This window comes from Giraffa tippelskirchi, chromosome 5 (genome assembly GCF_054371585.1).
Source record: "Giraffa tippelskirchi isolate mGirTip1 chromosome 5, T2T-mGirTip1v1.2.pri, whole genome shotgun sequence".
Taxonomy (NCBI): Eukaryota; Metazoa; Chordata; class Mammalia; order Artiodactyla; family Giraffidae; genus Giraffa; species Giraffa tippelskirchi.
The window spans coordinates 166,355,109-166,372,554 of record NC_137279.1 but is presented as its reverse complement, the minus strand read 5'-3'; the positions used below and the strand labels follow the sequence as shown (position 1 = coordinate 166,372,554).

The 17,446-nt window shown below is 51.2% G+C and overlaps 1 protein-coding gene across 34 annotated transcripts in view; it reads left to right on the top strand.

The window, feature by feature from the left end:
- The first annotated feature begins 1,494 nt into the window (after positions 1 to 1,494).
- Positions 1,495 to 17,446, top strand: part of ACOT11 (acyl-CoA thioesterase 11) — a 50,348-nt gene continuing 34,396 nt past the window's right edge. For 6 of the 34 annotated variants that reach the window (XM_081489115.1, XM_081489099.1, XM_081489124.1 and 3 more), the window contains exons 1-2: positions 10,901 to 10,998; positions 13,679 to 13,914. Coding sequence is in view for 10 of the 34 variants with exons in the window: in XM_081489094.1 (XP_081345220.1) it covers positions 11,380 to 11,496 (117 nt within the window). In the remaining 24 variants the exon portion in view is untranslated. Of the gene's footprint in view, positions 1,691 to 6,483; positions 6,967 to 10,900; positions 10,999 to 11,301; positions 11,497 to 11,522; positions 11,750 to 13,634; positions 13,915 to 17,446 lie in introns of those variants that run through there. The other 28 variants (XM_081489114.1, XM_081489098.1, XM_081489122.1 and 25 more) reach the window with 11 other exon arrangements.

The window sequence follows — 17,446 nt, the reverse complement described above, 5'->3', positions numbered from 1 at the left end:
CAGTGCACTTGGAAAGCAGTGTTGAATGTCGTTCGCTGTTGCAGATGCCTGAGGCCTCTGCTGAGCTGAGGCTCCTGCATTAACGCCACTGTCTGTGCCAGAGGTTGGCCTATGTTATCACCTAGGCTGCTGCCAAAGCCCCACGCATGAGGTGAGGGAAGTCCCCCATCTTGTTACGCAGCCAGGGGTCCCCATAGGAGGGCTGCTTGGGCCCTGAGTGTAGTGCGCTCAGCATGGCAACTCTCTCTTCACTGAGTGGGTCTGGGCAGGTGAGTTCAACCACCAGCCCCTGTGAAGTGTCTAGAATGACTGATCCTTCCCCCTCTCTGGCCCTGGTATAGAATGCACTCCCACTGCCAAGTTCCTCTTCCTGTGATAGTTATCTTTCAGGGACCACCAACATTGTGGTGACCCAAGGATGAAAGAGCAGATAAAACCACAGAGGGTCTTGGAATGCAGGAACGGAAAAACCAGACCCTTATCGTCCTTCCCTCCCCCATGTTGTTAACTATTTCAGGTCCTCTTGAGCAGTATAACCTGTCTCCCCTCTTACCCCAGAGGAAGAAGGTATTTGCCTTACTCTCCCCCCCACCCAGTATATGTGCCTCATCCAATCAGCAAATGACCTGCAAGACTCCTATCCCACTCCTTGTACCCTGGGTGTAAAAGTGAACTAAGGACTCCTGTTCAACGTCGGTTCTCCCTTGACCTGGTCTGCTGTTCTAACAGCGTCTCCCACTCTAAATAAACTTTATTTCCCTCTCATTCTGTCTCATGTCTGGAAATTCTTTTCCAACCTGTGCCCGGACCACGACACCTCTGTCAAGTCTCTTCCAAATTTGCCAGATGAGCCTGTATCCCAAACGTGAACACTGATGGAGATTCTTCTAGGCGGCTCCTTCATGTCTATGATCACATCACACATTTCATATTATGTAACATAACATATGTACTTAAACTTGGTGGAGGGAAGCCTCCACCTCTCCTGGTCAGCAAGTTTACCTCTTTCAGCTCTAGTGTAGCTGGAAGCACATACCAGGAAGAACAGTAAGTGGTTCTCAGTGAAGAGATCCCTGGGTGATATTTATTTTCTTTGTTCTCTTCCGAACTGCCCATTTAAAATTTTTTTTCTATCCATACCCATAAGGGCAAGGCCAGTGTGTCCTGCTCAAAACCGCATCCCAGCACCCAGCGCCCCGTTTAGCACCTGATAGGTGCTCAATAAGGTGTGAATGACTAGCAGGTATTACTTTTCAAGACTGTGAGGAGCTAGTTGAACAATGACGGGGAGGACGTGCTTGCACCCCGCAGGCCGCCTGGCTCCACCTCGATCCCGCCAGGTCCCCAGCGTTTCCGCCTCTGCCTGGCGCCCCAGGATTGACGCCTGGAGGGGCGGAGTGTCTGGCTCCAGTCTGGGTGCCTCGGCCCTTTATGATCCGCAGGCTCGGCAGCCCCGGGGCCACCTCGCCGGCGCTGGCGAGGGGAGGGGAGGGGATCAGACTCCTCCAGGAACCGGTCTGGGCCGCCCCTGCCTGTGTCTCTACTCGCTTCCTGCGCCTCCCTCCAGCCTCCCGCAGCCTCCCTCATCTGCTCTGGGACCTCCCCCACGCCCCCACGTCTCCGACGTCCCCAGGAGACTCCCGGGCTTCCGTCCTGCATGGTGTTGGGTCCCCAGTGTTCCACCACGTGGGTAAGACCCCGGCCGCCCGCAGCCCCTCCCCCACCCCCTCTCTCCGGAAGGGCCGCTTGCCCTGGGATCCTTCTGTTGCTGGCTCCTCCTCGACCCCAGCACCCTCTCCAGGCCTGTCTGCCTCTACCCCACGGGAGCGCTCCAGATAAGGCAGGTGGTGCCTAGTAGCACTCTCTCTTGGGCAGGCTGGGGCACCAGGCATTCTGGGATGTGAGCTGGGATGGGCGGGACTTGAGTTTGGATGGGCGGGGCCTCTCACTAAGAAGAGGTAGCCTGGCCCTCGGAGGTGCCTGAGCGCACAAAACTCAGAGTCCACAGGGTGCAGCTACTGCTGCTCACTGGGGCCCCGGGGTGGGGTGGGGGAGCCAGGCACTGGCAAGGGCTCTATCCTGGAAGTTAGGCTGGGTCCGGACCCCCAGCAGCTGGACCCGGATCCCCAGCAGCTGGGCCAAGGAGGAGGAAGTGATGAGAGAGAGAGAGAGGGAGAGCATGTTTGAGGCGCTGGGCAGGGGAGATTTTAGGGCTGGCTGGGCAGGTCCGGTACTCTGCTCACACTTACTGAATCTGGCCTTCATGAGTTGTAGGCATTCCCTCCCCTCCATCCCCACCATCCTGGATCTTCTCCCCTTTGGACCATTCAGTGGGCTTCTCAATTGCTCGTCTGGCCCAGCTTCTCCACAATGGCCGTGGTTCTAAGGGGGAGCCTGGCCTTGAAGCAACAATGCAGTTACCTCCACTTCCTCTCTTGCTGCTATCACTACCGCCATCCTTTGTTCCCCTCTCTTGCCCTCTCTGCAGTTATCTCACAACTTCCTTTATTTTGCCATGCCAAGCCCAATGGGTCCCCAGAAAGAACTGGGAGTCTTAGCTCTGAGAACAGGATATTCTTTCACTCACTCATTTGATCATTCATTTACACATGCACTTACTTACGTTCCCTCAATCCCTTTTCTTTCCCATTCCATCACTTACTCCCCCATTCTTTAGACACTTACTGAGCATCTACTGTATTCCAGGATTGACTGGTTGGATCTCCTTGCAGTCCTAGGGATTCTCAAGAGTCTCTTCAACATCACAGTTCAAAAGCATCAGTTCTTGGGCGCTCAACTTTCTTTATAGTCCAACTGTCACATCTGTACATGACTACTGGAAAAACTATATCTTGGACTAGACGGACCTTTGTTAGCAAAGTAATGTCTCTGCTTTTTAATATGCTGTCTAGGTCGGTCATAGCTTTTCTTCCAAGGAGCAAGTGTCTTTTAATTTCATGGCTGCAATAACCATCTGCAGTGATTTTGGAGCCCAAGAAAATAAAGTCTGTCACTGTTTCCATTGTTTCCTTATCTGTTTGCCATGAAGTGATAGGACCGGATGCTATGATCTTAGTTTTCTGAAGGTTGAGCTTTAAGCCAACTTTTTCACTCTCCTCTGTCACTTTCATCAAGAGGCTCTTTAGTTCTTCTTCGCTTTCTGCCATAAGGGTGGTGTCATCTGCATATCTGAGGTTATTGGTATTTCTCCTGGCAATCTTGATTCCAGCTGGTGCTTCATCCAGCCCGGCATTTTGCATGATGTACTCTGCATATAAGTTAAATAAGCAGGGTGACAATATACAGCCTTGACGTACTCCTTTCCCGATTCAGAACTAGTCTGTTGTTCCATGTCAGTTCTAACTGTTGCTTCTTGATCTGCATACAGATTTATCAGGAGGCAGGTCAGGTGGTCTGGTATTCCCAAGTCTTTAAGAATTTTCCAAAATTTGTTGTGATCCACACAGTCAAAGGCTTTGGCATAGTCAAAAGCAGAAGTAGATATTTTTCTGGAACTCTTGCTTTTTCGATGATCCAGTGTATGTTGGCAATTTGATCTCTGGTTCCTCTGCCTTTTCTAAATCCAGCTTGAACATCTCCAAGTTCACAGTTCACGTACTGTTGAAACCTGACTTGGAGAATTTTGGGCATTACTTTGCTAATGTGTGAGATGAGTGCAATTGTATGGTAGTTTGAGCATTCTTTGGCATTGCCTTTCTTTGGGATTGGAATGAAACTGACCTTTTCCAGTCCTGTGGCCACTGCTGAGTTTTCCAAATTTGCTGGCATATTGAGTATAGCACTTTCACAGCATCATCTTTTAGGATTTGAAATAGCTCAACTGGAATTCCATCACCTCCACTAGCTTTGTTCATAGTGATGCTTCCTACGGCCCACTTGACTTCACATTCCAGGATGTCTGGCTCTAGGTGAGTGATCACACCATCGTGGTTATCTGGGATCTTGCTAGACTTGCAAATTCTTGGGCTCTGTTGCAGCTCTGCTGAAGGTGGGTCCCAGTGATCTGTATTTCAGTAAGCCCTCTGGGGACTTCCCTGGTGGTCCAGCGGTTAAGACTTTGTGCTTCCACTGCAGTGCATACATGCTCAGTCCTCTGTCATGTAAGTCTTATCCAACTGTTTGTGACCCCATAAACTGTAGCCTGCCAGGCTCCTCTGTCCATGGGATTCCCCAAGCAAGAAAACTGGAGCAGGTTGCCATTTCCTTCTCCAGGGGATATTCCTGAACCTGAGTCTCCTGAATAGCCAGTGAATGCAGGTTCAAACCCTGGTTAGGGAACTAAGATTCCACATGCCTCTCATTGTGGCCAAAAATAAAAAAGTCCTCTGGCTGATTCTGATGCAGGCTGAGGTTGCGGAACCATTGACTAGCTATCACTGAAGATCTCTTCTCAATTCGCCTTTCCAGGACTATGATTCATCAGGTGTGTCTCATGCCTTCCACATTTAGGGCCCTGGTCTGGAGGCTTGTGAGAGAGGCACAAAGATCAGTAAGATGGGATCTCAGCCATCAGGGGGCTCCCAAGTTGGAAAGGGGAGACAGACACCCGTGGAAATATTCGTTGGAGTAATAGACCAAACAGAGCTGCTGAAGAGACACAAGGGTCAGTTCTGTAATAAATAACGAAGGGGAGGGAGACCTTTGTGGGCTGCTGGGGCCTCTGCAGAAAGATCTTGTTCTTGATAGTACGTTGATTCAGCCTTGCTGGAAGTCTTCTCATAAGTCTACCTGAACGAAACCTTTCTTATTTTATGCCTTGTTGTGCTGTTGGTGGCCAGCCAGGACTCTAGGTTTGAGGTCAGGAGTGGTGTGATTCTGGACAGCTTCCTAACTGTATGACTCTGGTTGGCTCCCTTTTCATCCCTGGGTCTCAATATGCTCATCTGTAAGATGAGGGGACTAGACTGAGTCCAGTGAGTCTGAGTCTAGACATCTCTGGAGAGAGGGTAGGGTTGGGGACCAGAGGCTTTCTGGGTTTCCCTCCCCTCATCTGCATAATGAAGACCCTGAAATTGTCCTCGTGCCTGCTTTATCCAGTGAGATTGAGGATCCAGTGAGATGAACTATCCTCTTTCTGAGCCGTTTTTCCTACCTGTCCAGAAAGTTCTACTGACACCTGTCCTCTTCACCTCACATGGCTTTTTATCACATTGAGCACAAACTTCAACTCAGAGGCTCCTTGATGCCTAAACCCTGTTACCTGGCATTCAGGGTCCTCGGTGATAGATTTCCATCTTTTTCCTACAAGATGAGGATTGTTACTGCCTATGACTGCGTCCTGTTCTATTCCCTTTAGGCCTCCCACCTCACCCCTCTTCTCAGCTGATTCAGTCTCCAGTCCCTAGCACTACCTCCTCCACGAAGCCTCCCAGATTACCCCAACCCTCAGTGCCATCCTTGGACCATCTTGCCGTTAAAAAAAAAAATTTTATTTATTTGTTCGGCTACCCCTGATCTTAGTCTCAGTACGTGGGATCTAGTTTCCTGACCAGGGATTGAACCTAGGTTCCCTGCATTAAGCTCAGAGTCTTAGCCACTGGACTACCAGGGAAATCCCCATCTTGCCATTTTTAAGGCTTGACTTTAATTTTTCATTTGTCGACACTGAAGCCTACGGATAGACATAAACTCTTTGAAGGGAAGGCCTGAGCTCATAGTGATGGACGTTAGAGCCCTTGAATCCTAGAACAAGAGGGCCCAGAGAAAGCCGGAAACTTGCCCAGAGTCACACAGCACATTAGTGAAAAAAAGAACAGGCCAGAACCCGGTTGTCTTAGGCCCAGAGGGAGACATTAGGCACGTCGTAAGTGAACTAGAGGCAATGAGGGGCAGAGGCCTCAGAATCAGACTGACCTGTTCCAGTACAGCTCTGTACTCAATAGCCGTGCCACCTGGGACTCCTCACCTATCCTCCCCAAGTGACCGTGCGGGGGGTTGAAATGAGGCCATGGTGAGGCCCAGCACACAGTGGGTGCTAGGTTGCTGCGAGGTGCTCATTGTTGTGCACCACGCACTTGTCCATCCCAGCTCCCCTGCCTGCATTCCGCTCCCCTCCTTCTTTCCTTAAGCACCAAGCACTTGATTCTGTTGGCTTGTCATGAGAAATCCCATGTGTGTGTCAAGTCTGCCTCACCATGTTCTTGCAGAAGTGAAAGGGAGAAGGGAAGATCCTGGTGGTCTTTTAGTCAGTAGTGGTTCCAGAGGGGCTGGGGTGGGTGCCCAGGGGCTGAACTCTGTGGTGCCCGTGGGTGGAATTTGGTAGGTGTCACTTTTAGAAAAGTCACACTGCCTATTTTAAGGAAGCGAGCGGGTGTGCCCTGTCCCCAGCCAGCAGCTGCTTGATGCTGGCAGGCCAGAGCATGAGGCGGCACCCCAAGGGTGAAGAGTCCCAGCAGGTGGATCTGGTATCTCTCTGGGAGGCTGCTGGCAGCTCCCTGGCCTCCTGCCGCCTTCTGGCCTGACCCTTTGTGGACGGATGGAGACCTGGTGCCCGTTCTGTCAGTCTTCCTGGCTGGGACCCGGAGTGATCCCAGAGCCAGAGACCCTGTGGGGAGGACGTCAGGGGCTAGGAGTAGGGTGACCAAGTTTGGCGGTGGCTGGAGGTGTAGTGAGTGCCCGGCTGGGTGCCCAGTGGGCGGGCACAGGGCCCCTGACGTGGCTGTGGCCCAGCTGGCAGCCTCTCTCCTTCCTCTGCGCTGAGCGGGCGGGCACAGGAGCCTCTGTGCGGGGCTCTAGGGGAGGGGGGCAGTCCGAGAAAGGGGCCAGGCTCGATGGCCAGGTGGGAGCGGGGAGGGGGAGGAGGAGTGGGAAGTGAGGCGATCCGCTGCGTTCGGAGTTGGAGCCGGCTGTCAGAGTCTCTCTGACCAGTGACTCTCCGAAGAGGGTGCGACCAGCTGACGGGCCTCAGCAGCAATGATCCAGACTGTCGGAAATCACCTGCGAAGGGTATGGAGGTTGGGCGGGGGAGGGAGGCTTGGAGGCAGAAGGGAAAGGACTGGAGTCTGAGGATCCCAAAAGAGAACTGAAGTTTCCATTTGAAGTCAGAAGTCCTACATCTTCTCTCTCCCTTTCCACAGGCCATTTTCTAGCTCTCTCTGCAAGGAGGAATTTCAGAACTTCTGGGCTGGTTTATTATAAGCAACAATCACCAAACAAGCCCCAGGGGCCGTTAGGCAGACTAGCCGGGTTGAGTAGAAACATCTCCGGCAAGTTCTTTGCATCTGGGATTCTATTCGGGGGGTGTGTATGTCTCCCCATGGAGTTCCATGCTGGTTTCTGCCAGATGACTGAGCTCTGTGGTTCTGTGGTGTTTAACTCTCAGGGTTCAGGGCTCAGAGCTGCTAGAAGTTACAGGCTAGGGATGTGTGTGTGGGTGAGTGAGTATGGCAGACTGAAACCGAAGGGTTCTTGGGGACAATGACCTCTTTGGGAGAGCATGTGCAGGACCAAGTGAGGGCTGTTGGGAAGGTGTTCTGCAGGGTAACCTTGCAGAGAACGTTTCCCTGAAACCTCTTAACGGGGACTTTGGAGCTGAGATTGGATGCTGAGGCACCAGACAGACCCAAGTGCTCAGCGGTCCCTGGTAAATGGAAAAAGGTTCAGAACAGACTGGCAGACGTGCTATGCTGGGCGTAGAGTGAGTGTCCTCTGAAGACATTTTAGGGGAAAGCCTTTAAAAAGGGGTAAATAAAGACATCTCTTCTCCACTCCTTCCTCTATCTGCACAACCACCACTCAGCCCAGACCTCACCATCCTCTACTGGCCCAGCACCTTTCCTTCCCTGCTTCCCTGTCTCAGGTCCACTCCCTCCTACTCACCCTCCACTACAAAGATGCTTCTAAAAGGCAAATGTAATTATTCCTCACCTGTTCAGAAGGCTGCCTTCAGTATCACGCTCACATTCCTTACCTGATACAAAAGGATCTTGGTAATCTGCCTCTGCCCCCCTTTCCCTCCTCATTCCCCCTTCCCCATGCCTCTGCACTTAGTATGGCAGCCATACCAAACAGCTTGCCACTGCCTCAGTGCACCACCCTTGTTCCCTCCTCTGCAAGAATGCTCTCTGCTAAGTGACCCCCCACCCCCCACCGCCAGACTCCCCACCAGCTTCCTGCGATCTTGTCTCCATGATAAGTTTCTTCTGAGCCCTCGGATCTCTGCTCAGATGCTGCCTCCTCTGGAAAGCTTTCCCAGATTTCTCTTGACACGACAAGCCCCTGTGCTAGCTCCTTCCCACCATGGATTGTGTGTTGAATTTGCATGTCCATCTCTCCCACCACCCGAGGCTGCTCTTGGTGTGCCCAGCACTGGGATGGGCGTGGCCAGGCCTGAGGGACTGCTTAATGAACCGGTGGCCACAGGCAGCTTCTCAGTGAGACCAAGGATGGGATCTGAGCATCAGGGCTTCTGGGTCCCATCCCTGAGTGCAGGGCAGAGAGCCTCTTCCAGGTGGGTAGGGCTGTCTGTGTCTTCTCTTGTGCCCTGTTGTCTTTAACCCTTCATGACTCTTTTCCCATTGATTCTCATCCGTAACTGGGGAGAAAGCAGTAGAGGAGCAAAGTGTCTTTATCACAGAGATGACAGTAGTAGGAAATCCTTATACAGCTGACCATGCTAGGCACCATATCAGATGCTTTGTGTTTATAACTCCTCCAGTTCTTTGTGAGATAGGTGCAGTTATCATCTCTACATCCCCCATGAGGAAACTGAGGCTCAGAGAGGTTGAAAACTTGCCCAGTATCACACTGGAAGAAGGTGGCAGAGCGGAGATTTGAACTTGGGCAGTCTGGCTCTAGAGTTTGAGCTCTTAGAGAACTTAAGGCTAGGCCCGATGAAAGCCCAGAATGGGATTCCCACCCACGTGTCCCAACTCGGAGCCCAGCTGGCATTCTGCTTCCCCACATTTGTCCCCGCCGGCACCCTGAGTCTGGGAATAGAAGTGGGGGTGGGAATGGAAGTTGGGCTCACAGGGTGACACGGGTGACCTCATACTGGCTGAGAACACTGTGCCCTTGATCACCACCTTTGGATTGCTGCCTGAATGGCAGATCTCCTTGGACTCCCCTTCTTTCTTCCTGAGTTCTCCAAGTTCTCCCGGAATACAGGAGGAGACCATTTTCTGAGTTTGTTACCAGAGCGGTTTTCAATGAAAAGCAAGCAAACCAAAAAACCCCACCAAACTCTTCCCTGGGGACAAAGAGAACTGGGTTAAATGGAGCCCTCAGATAACCCACAAGCCCTGCTTCACAGGGTTTCAGGGCCCTTGTCAGTATCACATGGCACTGCTAACAGCATTTTGGAGTTGGTTCTGGCTCTCACCTGTTACTGGGTACCCAGTGAGCACTCAGCACGTGTGAGTGAGTGAATGAATGAGGTTGCAAGTCTGCTGCCAGTCTGGGGGGACGAGGCTGGAGGAGCATTGATGTCCATATGGTGGTGCTGAAAGGGTCGCTTGTCCTGTTTCTCTCAGTGGAGACCCTTCTTCCCCATGCGTGCAGTCTGTACTGGGTACTGGGTACCGCCCTCCTGGGCTGGCAGGGACCTGTGGGCACCCTGTGGGAGGCTGTGAACCTCTGTTGAACCTGGATTCTAGCCCTGTCTAGGCAATTCCCCACGGGGCCCAGGACTTCCCTTACCCTGGGAATGACAATGGGGTTGTTTGTCCCAGTTCCCCCGGAGAAGCCCTGCACCTGTGGTGTTGCTGACAGGGTGGTAGAAGACCAGATACAGCTGTGGGCATCTGTGCACGTGTTCACGAGCCCACAGACCTGCCTGGTGCTTCTGACCTCTTGTAGTAACCCCCTGCTTCACCTTGAACCTGAGGACAGCTGTTGGAACCACTCCCCACCCCCACCCCCAGCCTCAACTGGGGTCTAGTTCAAAGTGTGGGGAGGTTTAGGACACAGTATTTGGCCACTCTGGATTAATATCTCATCTTCACTCCATTGTTCACGCTTAACCTTAGGCCAGGTGCTCCCCTTTTCTGGTTGTTCTCTGAGGTCTCCATCAGCCTTGACCTCCTGGGGGTCTGGATGTTTGTGAAGGGTTTGTGCACCACTTTGAGGTTGGTCCTGACAGTGAAAAGCAGGGGCCTGGCTTCCTCAACTACCCCACTGAGTGGTGGAGGAAGAGAAAACCCTAGACATAAAATAATGTGTCTCTCATGTAGCAGGGGACACAAAAACTTGTGAACAAATGGGTGGCCATGACGGCTCAGAGGGGGCTGAAGGGTTCCCAGAAGTCTTCCCAGAGGAGACGAAACTCGGACACTTAGTTAGCTTCAGCCTATTTGGGAGCCACATTTGAACCTCAGTCTCAGCCATGGGTGGATAGCCTTGGTGTTCTTAGTCTGCTTGGAGGACTCATCTTCATCCTTCAAAACTAGCTCAGCCATCATTCCCCTTCAAACCTCCATCCTGCTGCTCCCAGAATTAATGGTGTTTCCTTGGGATGTTGTGTTGGCCTCAGATGGTTCCTCTACAACGATTAGCCTGTGTCAGGGTTGAGTATTCTGTGATGAACCCAGGCTTTTGTGAGCTGATAGCTAATGAGGGAGACAAAGTGAAAAGGTAGTCAAAGAAATATACAATGAAAATCTGTGATAAGAGCTGTGAATAGTAATAATAAATGCCATAAACGCGAGCTAGGTGACAAGCTTGCATTAGCTCGTATATTCCTTATAACAATTCTGTGAAGTAGATAGTGGTGCTGCGCCTATATTAAAGATGAAACTAAGACGGGGAGGTTAAGTAACTTGCCCAAGGTCACACAGCTAGTAAGTGGCACTGCTGAGATTAAACTCAGGTTGTCTGGGAAACAGAGAACTGTTAGAGAATAATAAGAGAGGTCAGAAGAGAGCTTTCTGACCAGGTGACAACTGAGCAGAGACCCAGCGGCTGAAAAGGAGGCAGCCGTGGGAGGAGTTGAGGGGAGAGCATTCCAGGCAGAGGGAATAGCATTCATTTGCAGGCTCCAAGGTCGGGGAAGCTTGGCAAGCTGCTGAAGGGAGGCTGGCATGGCTGGGAGTGGAATGAGTGAGGGCAGAACAGCTGGAAGAGTCTGAGACCAGGCTACGATGAGCTGCAGGCTGGGGGCCTGGGCCCTGTGAGCAGGGTTTGGGGTTTGGAGTGCTGTGAGTCCTGTTGCCCTGCCCGCCAGGCTGTGCACTCCCTGGGGCTCTTGAGACCCCAGGCTTGGTGCCAAGGTGTGTAGTCCCTGCACACTGAGCTCAGCAGCCCAGGGAGACACATCAAAGGAGTTCCTCTCCTCTGAATGGCCAGTGCTGTGAAGGTCCACACTGCTTGCCATCCGTCCCAACCGCTCACAATGGGGAGGTGGACCGTGGGATCAGCACCCTGATGCAGGCAAGGCACAGAGAAGTAAGGGGATGTGTGAGGCTTGTATCACTGGCAAGAGATTCAGAACCCCTACCTGCTAAGTGGGACTCCTTTCCCAGCCCTTGTCTTGGCCATGCAGTAAGTAGCCTCACTCTCACACCCAGACTCACCCATGCCAACCTCCTCTGCCCACCTTCACATACTGACAATGCAGATTCAGGGCTGACCTCCTGCCTCAACCTCATACACACCATGGCCTGGAGAGGCTGCACCTCTGCCCTTCACCTGTGCCTGGTCCAGGAGCCTGGGGCCAAGCTGGACAGTGCTAAGTGCTAACTGCCTTTGAGATGCTCACTCACTTCATCTTTGTAGGCCTTATCCTGTGAAGCAGGTATGTTCCTGCAGATCTTGTTAGATCGTTGGCAAGATTAAAGGCATTGGAGGAGAGTAGAACTTGGCACATAATTGACTACAGTAAATATTGGTTCTTTTCTTTCGGTCTCCTCTGGACTTCAGTTTCCTTAGTGGGTCAATGACAGGGTCAGTGGGTTTGGTGATATGGTTAAACGCTACCTTTTGTTGAACACCTACTGAGTGTCAGGCTTAGTTAAACTCCCCAACAGCTCTGCAAGGCTGCTGGTTTTCATCTAGCTTTATAGCTGAGAAAACCAAAGCTCTGGCACCAAGTCACTTTGAATGAGTTAGAGAATTCGTAGTCTTGTCTGACTCTAAGCTGCAGCTGGGCAGGGGCCCTGGTGTTGTGGCTCTTCTCCTTGTCCCGGGCTGACCTGGCTGAGCCGAGGGACTGACACCTCTGCCTTGTGCCTCGTGTGTCCTGTGGCTCCAGGGACAGATGGTGCTGCTGGCTGGGTCCTCTGCCAGCTCCCTGGCTGCAGGCCTGCATGTTCCTGCTGTTCCCAGAAGCAGCCTCCTTGTGGGTAGGAGGTGGCACCGGGCAGTGATGGAAAGGACCAGAGTCCAGCATTTGGGGGACACAGGGATGAGTCAGATTGGACCTGTCCTCGGGTGCCCCCTAACTGATGGAAAGACTAAGGTTCAAACCTACGATGACAGCACGGTGTGGCTGGGCTGTGACAGAGGGAAGCGCAGAGGTGGCCCCTCACAGCCTATAGGACAGTGCGGTCTCCCTGGAGAGGATGATGGGGTAGCTCAGCTTTGAAAACTTTCCCAGGTTAGAAAGCATGGTCCAGGCGGAGGTTTATAAGATGTGGGAAAAAGTCTTTCCAAAGGAATAGGGAGAGCATTTGGCACTGACCCCTTGAGGAGTGCCTCCCTCCCTGGCCCCCTTGCCTATATAATATGTATCCTGCCTGGGCCTTCTTTGGTAGTAATAATCTGCTCTCAGCAAATCAGACAGTAATTAATAGTAATTAATGTGAGTAGACATTAAGTGTTAAGCCTCTCTTCTGGAGAGGAGCCCTAGTGAATGAGTAGAAAGAGCTCTGTTAGTGAGAAAAGCCAAGTCCTGGCTCCACCACCCAGAGCTGAGTGGCCTCAGGTGGCCTGGCTTCAGTTCCCTCGTCTGTGCAAGAGGGAGTGTTGTCCCTCACAGAGGTCAGTTGTTCAGTCGCTCAGTCTTGTCCAGCTCTTTGCGACCTTGTCCTTCACCATCTCCAGCATTAAATGGCTTGTGGATACAAAGCCATTATATAATGTATATAAATGCCTGGAACATAGGAGGTGCTCAGAAAAGTACAGTAGATGACTTCCTTGGTGGTCCAGTGGTTAAGACTCTGAGCTTCCGCTGCAGGGGCTGTGGGTTTGATCCCTGGTCAGGGAACTAAGATCCTGTATGCTTCACCATGCAGCCAAAAGAAAAAAAAAGTATAGTAGAGTGGTGATGGGGGGAAAAGGGAAAATGTTGGTCAGAGGGTACAGACTTTCAGTTATAAGATGAATAAGTTCTGGAGACCTGAAGTACAGCATGGTGACTGTAGTTAATAATAATAATGTCTTATGTACTGGAAATTTGCGAAGTATGTGGATCATAAATGTCCTCGCTCCTCACCCCAGAAAGGGAAACTGATGTGATGGATGTCTTGATTAGCTTGATTGTGGTGGTCATTCCACAATATATACATATATCCAAACATCGCGTTTTACAACCTGAATGGGTACAACTTGTATTTGTCAACCGTGTCTCAATAGAGTTGGGGGAAAAAAATTATAGGGAGGTCCTGGGACTCTAGAGAGACACGAGACCTGGTTCCTGTCCTCAAGGAGTTTATCTCCTCATATGTACGCCCACTTTACAGTTTAGAAAGTGACCGTATGTGTTTTACCTGGTCTGGTTGTTCAGAAGTGCAGAGAGTCAGCAGACTGGCTGGCAGCACCCCTGAGGTGGCCCCTGGAGGCCCATCCTTCAGGATGTGAACCCTGGCCTTTCCATCTCTAAAACCGGCTCTGATCCACCCTGGGGTGTGGCCCTGCTCCCAGGCCTGGAATCCAGGTCAGAGGTCAGGAAGAGAAGTGGCTTTCAAGTCTTCCTAAAGCAGCCTCAGATTTACAGCATGCTTCAGGGCTGAGACAAACCAGGTGGGTCTCAATTTCCATTTGATCCCTTGGAGGGGCTGTGGAGAGACCCAGCTCCTCTCCTTCTCCGGGGATACGGCCCCTCAGAGCTGTGGGAGGGATGGTGGTCTGGAGTCAGAAGAGGCTCTGGCTGGTTCTAGCGGCTAGTGGCTACCTTTTCCCAGCCTTGGTTTTCTCGTCGGTGACACGTGGACTTGGAGGTAATAATGATCCCTGTCATTTGAGCCTGCTTTGTGTCAAGGAGGGTAGCTCCATGATGCATAGAGACTAGATGGCCTGCCTACAGGCTTTGAGAGTGGTGGGGTATGTGGGACACATGGGCTCGGGGAGAGGAAGGGACCCAAAGACTGAAAAACTTTGGGTCAAGGGAAAGGGCAAGCACAGCATTGCTTCCTCCACCCCCACCCTGAGGCTGAGAGTAACTGGTCCCCACTCACCTGCCGTTGCTTTGGAAGATAAAAGTGGAGCTTCCAGGCTGCCAGCCTAAGAGAAGGTGTGTCTCACTCCTACTCAGACTGATTCTCAGCGAGACACACAGGAGCCTGGGAGGGACATCTGAGCCCGGTAGGCCCTCTGAAGAGGCCATGGTGGGGGGAAATGGTGATTCCCACAGCCCAGGGGGGATGGACTGGCCAGAGACCACTCTCTCTCCAGCTTTCTCCATATCACCTGAAAGGCAGGAGAGCCAGGAGGCAGCCTATGGAGGGTCTCCCAAGTGCCAGGCTCTGTCTGAATCTGAAAAGTCCTTCGGGCTGAGTAATCTGATCCCCCTCCAGGGCTGGCATCCCCTGGGACAGCACCCCTGCCAGGCTCTGGAGTCAGAAGAACCCACACCCAGTCTCTGCTCTGCCTTTTACTGGTCATGTGTCTTTGTGTGGATCTTTCCACGTTCCCTGAGTTTCCTTTTCCTCGATGGTAAAAGGAGGACTCTTGATTCAGGGTGCACTTAAGAATTAAAGGACCCCCAAGGACTAGGCCTGGCACACCGAAGCTGCACAGTAAGTATCAGCCATAGATTCTAAACAGTGATCTTTGAGCTTCTGGGAGAGCAATTTTGGGGCAGCCCCTGGGCCATAGGTGGCTCTCTGGCACATGGAGACCCCTCTCTTACCAGCTTTGTCCTTGTTGTTCAGTCACTCAGTCGTGTCCTCCCCACATCGTCCTGTTCTGTCCCTCTCACACATGGAAGCTATCAGCAAGTCGTGATGATTCCACCTCCCAAATATACCTGGGTCCATCATCTCTCTTTGGACTGCAGTTGCCTACAGAAGAGTCTCCCCTGCTTCTTCTCTCACCCTGCAATCTGCCCCCACACGACAGCACGCGTGGGTGCTCAGCCGTGTCCGACTCTTTGACCCCATGGACTGTAGCCTGCCAAGCTCTTCTGTCCATAGGACTTTTCCAGGCAAGAATACTGGAGTGGGTTGCTGTTTCCTCCTCCAGGGGATTTTCCTGACCCAGGGATCAAACCAATGTCTCCTGTATTGGCAGGTGGGTTTTTTTTGTTACCACTGAGCCACGTGGGAAGCCCCACACAACAGCAAAGTGATATTAAAATGAAAGTCAGATCATCTGTCTCCCCACTCACAGCCTCCAGTTCTTCCCGTCACACTTGGAGTAAAATCCAAATTCCACTGGAACTTTAGGCTTTGGGCAATTTGGGGCTAGTTTGTCCCTTCTCCCTGACACTGCTCTAGCCTCATGCCCACCATACTGCTCCTTTGGCAGCCAAGCTTTCCCTGTTCCTCTTTGGGCTCTTTACACTCTCTGCTCCACTGCCTGGGACCCTGTGCCCCCAGAGCCTTGCCCAATCACTCTTGCTTCTCATTCATTCGGATCTTGGCCATGACCCTCCTTGATTACCCAATCTAAATTAGCCCCTTCCAGTCCACCACCTTGTCTCTCTTTCCCATCCGCTGTTTTTCTTCTTCTTTTTATTTATTAGTAAAATTTTTATTTATTTATTTGGCTGCACTGGGTCCTCCTTGCTTTGTGTGGGCTTTCTCTAGTTGCAGCAAGCAGGGGCTACTCTTCCTTGCGGTGTGTGGACTTCTCACTGTAGTGGCTTCTCTTGTTGCAGAGCATGGGATCTAGGCACATGGGCTCAGTAGTTGTACCTTTCTGGTTCTAGAGCGAGGACTCAGTAGTTGTGGAGCATGGGCTTAGTTGCTCTGCATGCGGTGTGTGGAATCTTCCCGGACTAGGGATCAAACCTGTGTCCCTTGGCAGGTGCACCACCAGGGAAGTCCTCTTCTTCTTTTTAAAAAGTGAAATATTAAAAAGAATTGAAATATAGTTTATATATAATGTTGTTAGTTTCAGGTGTACGGCAAAGTGATTCGGTTATACATATATATTCTTTTTCAGATTCTTTTCTAATTATAAGTTATTACAAGACATAGAGTATAGTTCTCTGTGCTATACAGTAGGACCTTGTTTATCTAGTTCATATATAGTAGTGTGTATTTGTTCACCCCAAACTCCTAGTTTATTCCCACCCCACCCCCATCCCCTTTGGTAACTTTAGGTTTATTTTCTATCTCTGTGAGTCTTATTTGTTTTGTACATAAGTTCCTTTGTATCACTTTTTTAGATTCCACATATAAATGATATGTGATATTTGTCTTTCTCTGCCTGACTTCACTTAGTATAATCTCTAGGTCTGCCCATGTTGCTGAAAATGGCATTATTTCATTCTTTTTTATGACTAATATTCCATGTATATATATTCCACATCTTCTTTATCCATTCCTCTGTTGATGAACGTTTAGTTGCTTCCGTGACTTGGCTATTGTAAATAGTGCTGCTTGCTGTTTTCCTTCTTATATCACTTTTCACTCTAAAATGATCTTGTTCCTTTGTTTATTGTCTGTTTGTAAGTGGAGAGTCTGGGTTGGTGTTCAGTGCTGTACTCCCAGTATCTTCTTGAAGGAAGGAATGGACTTTTAAAAGAGATTGCTATTGATCTGCAGCCAGAATTAGCCTTCTAACCTTGTCCATTCCTGTTTGGTCTGGGTTTTATTCCTTACCAGGACCCTCCTGTCCTGACTTAGCCAGCCCTCGCATTTGTAGCCAGAGGCCTGTCACCCAGGCCATATGTAGCCTGGCCCCCTCACTGTCCCTCCTATTGCCTGACTGTCCACCCTGTGCCACCTGCTGTCCCCTCTTTTCCCCCCTCACTGGGCTGGGCGTCACACTGCCTACTGTACCCCAGCTAGAGGCTGTCTCTTCCCTGCCACCCAGTCACTCCTGTCTTGAACATGTTCCCATCTCTCACTCCAAAGAGGCCTCCAGCAGCCATCGGGCCCCGTTTGGATGGAGCAGGACTTGTCACTGTTGAGCTTGTGGACAGAGGAAACCATGAGGCCATTTTTGCAGAAACAACCATTAAGCTAGTGCCACCCCAGCACACATATATGTGATCTGTGGTCAGTTGTGTCTGACTCTGTGCGACCCGCTATGGACTGTAGCCCCCCAGGCTCCTCTGCTCATGGAATTTTCTAGGCAAAAATAGTGGAGTGGGTTGCCATTTCCT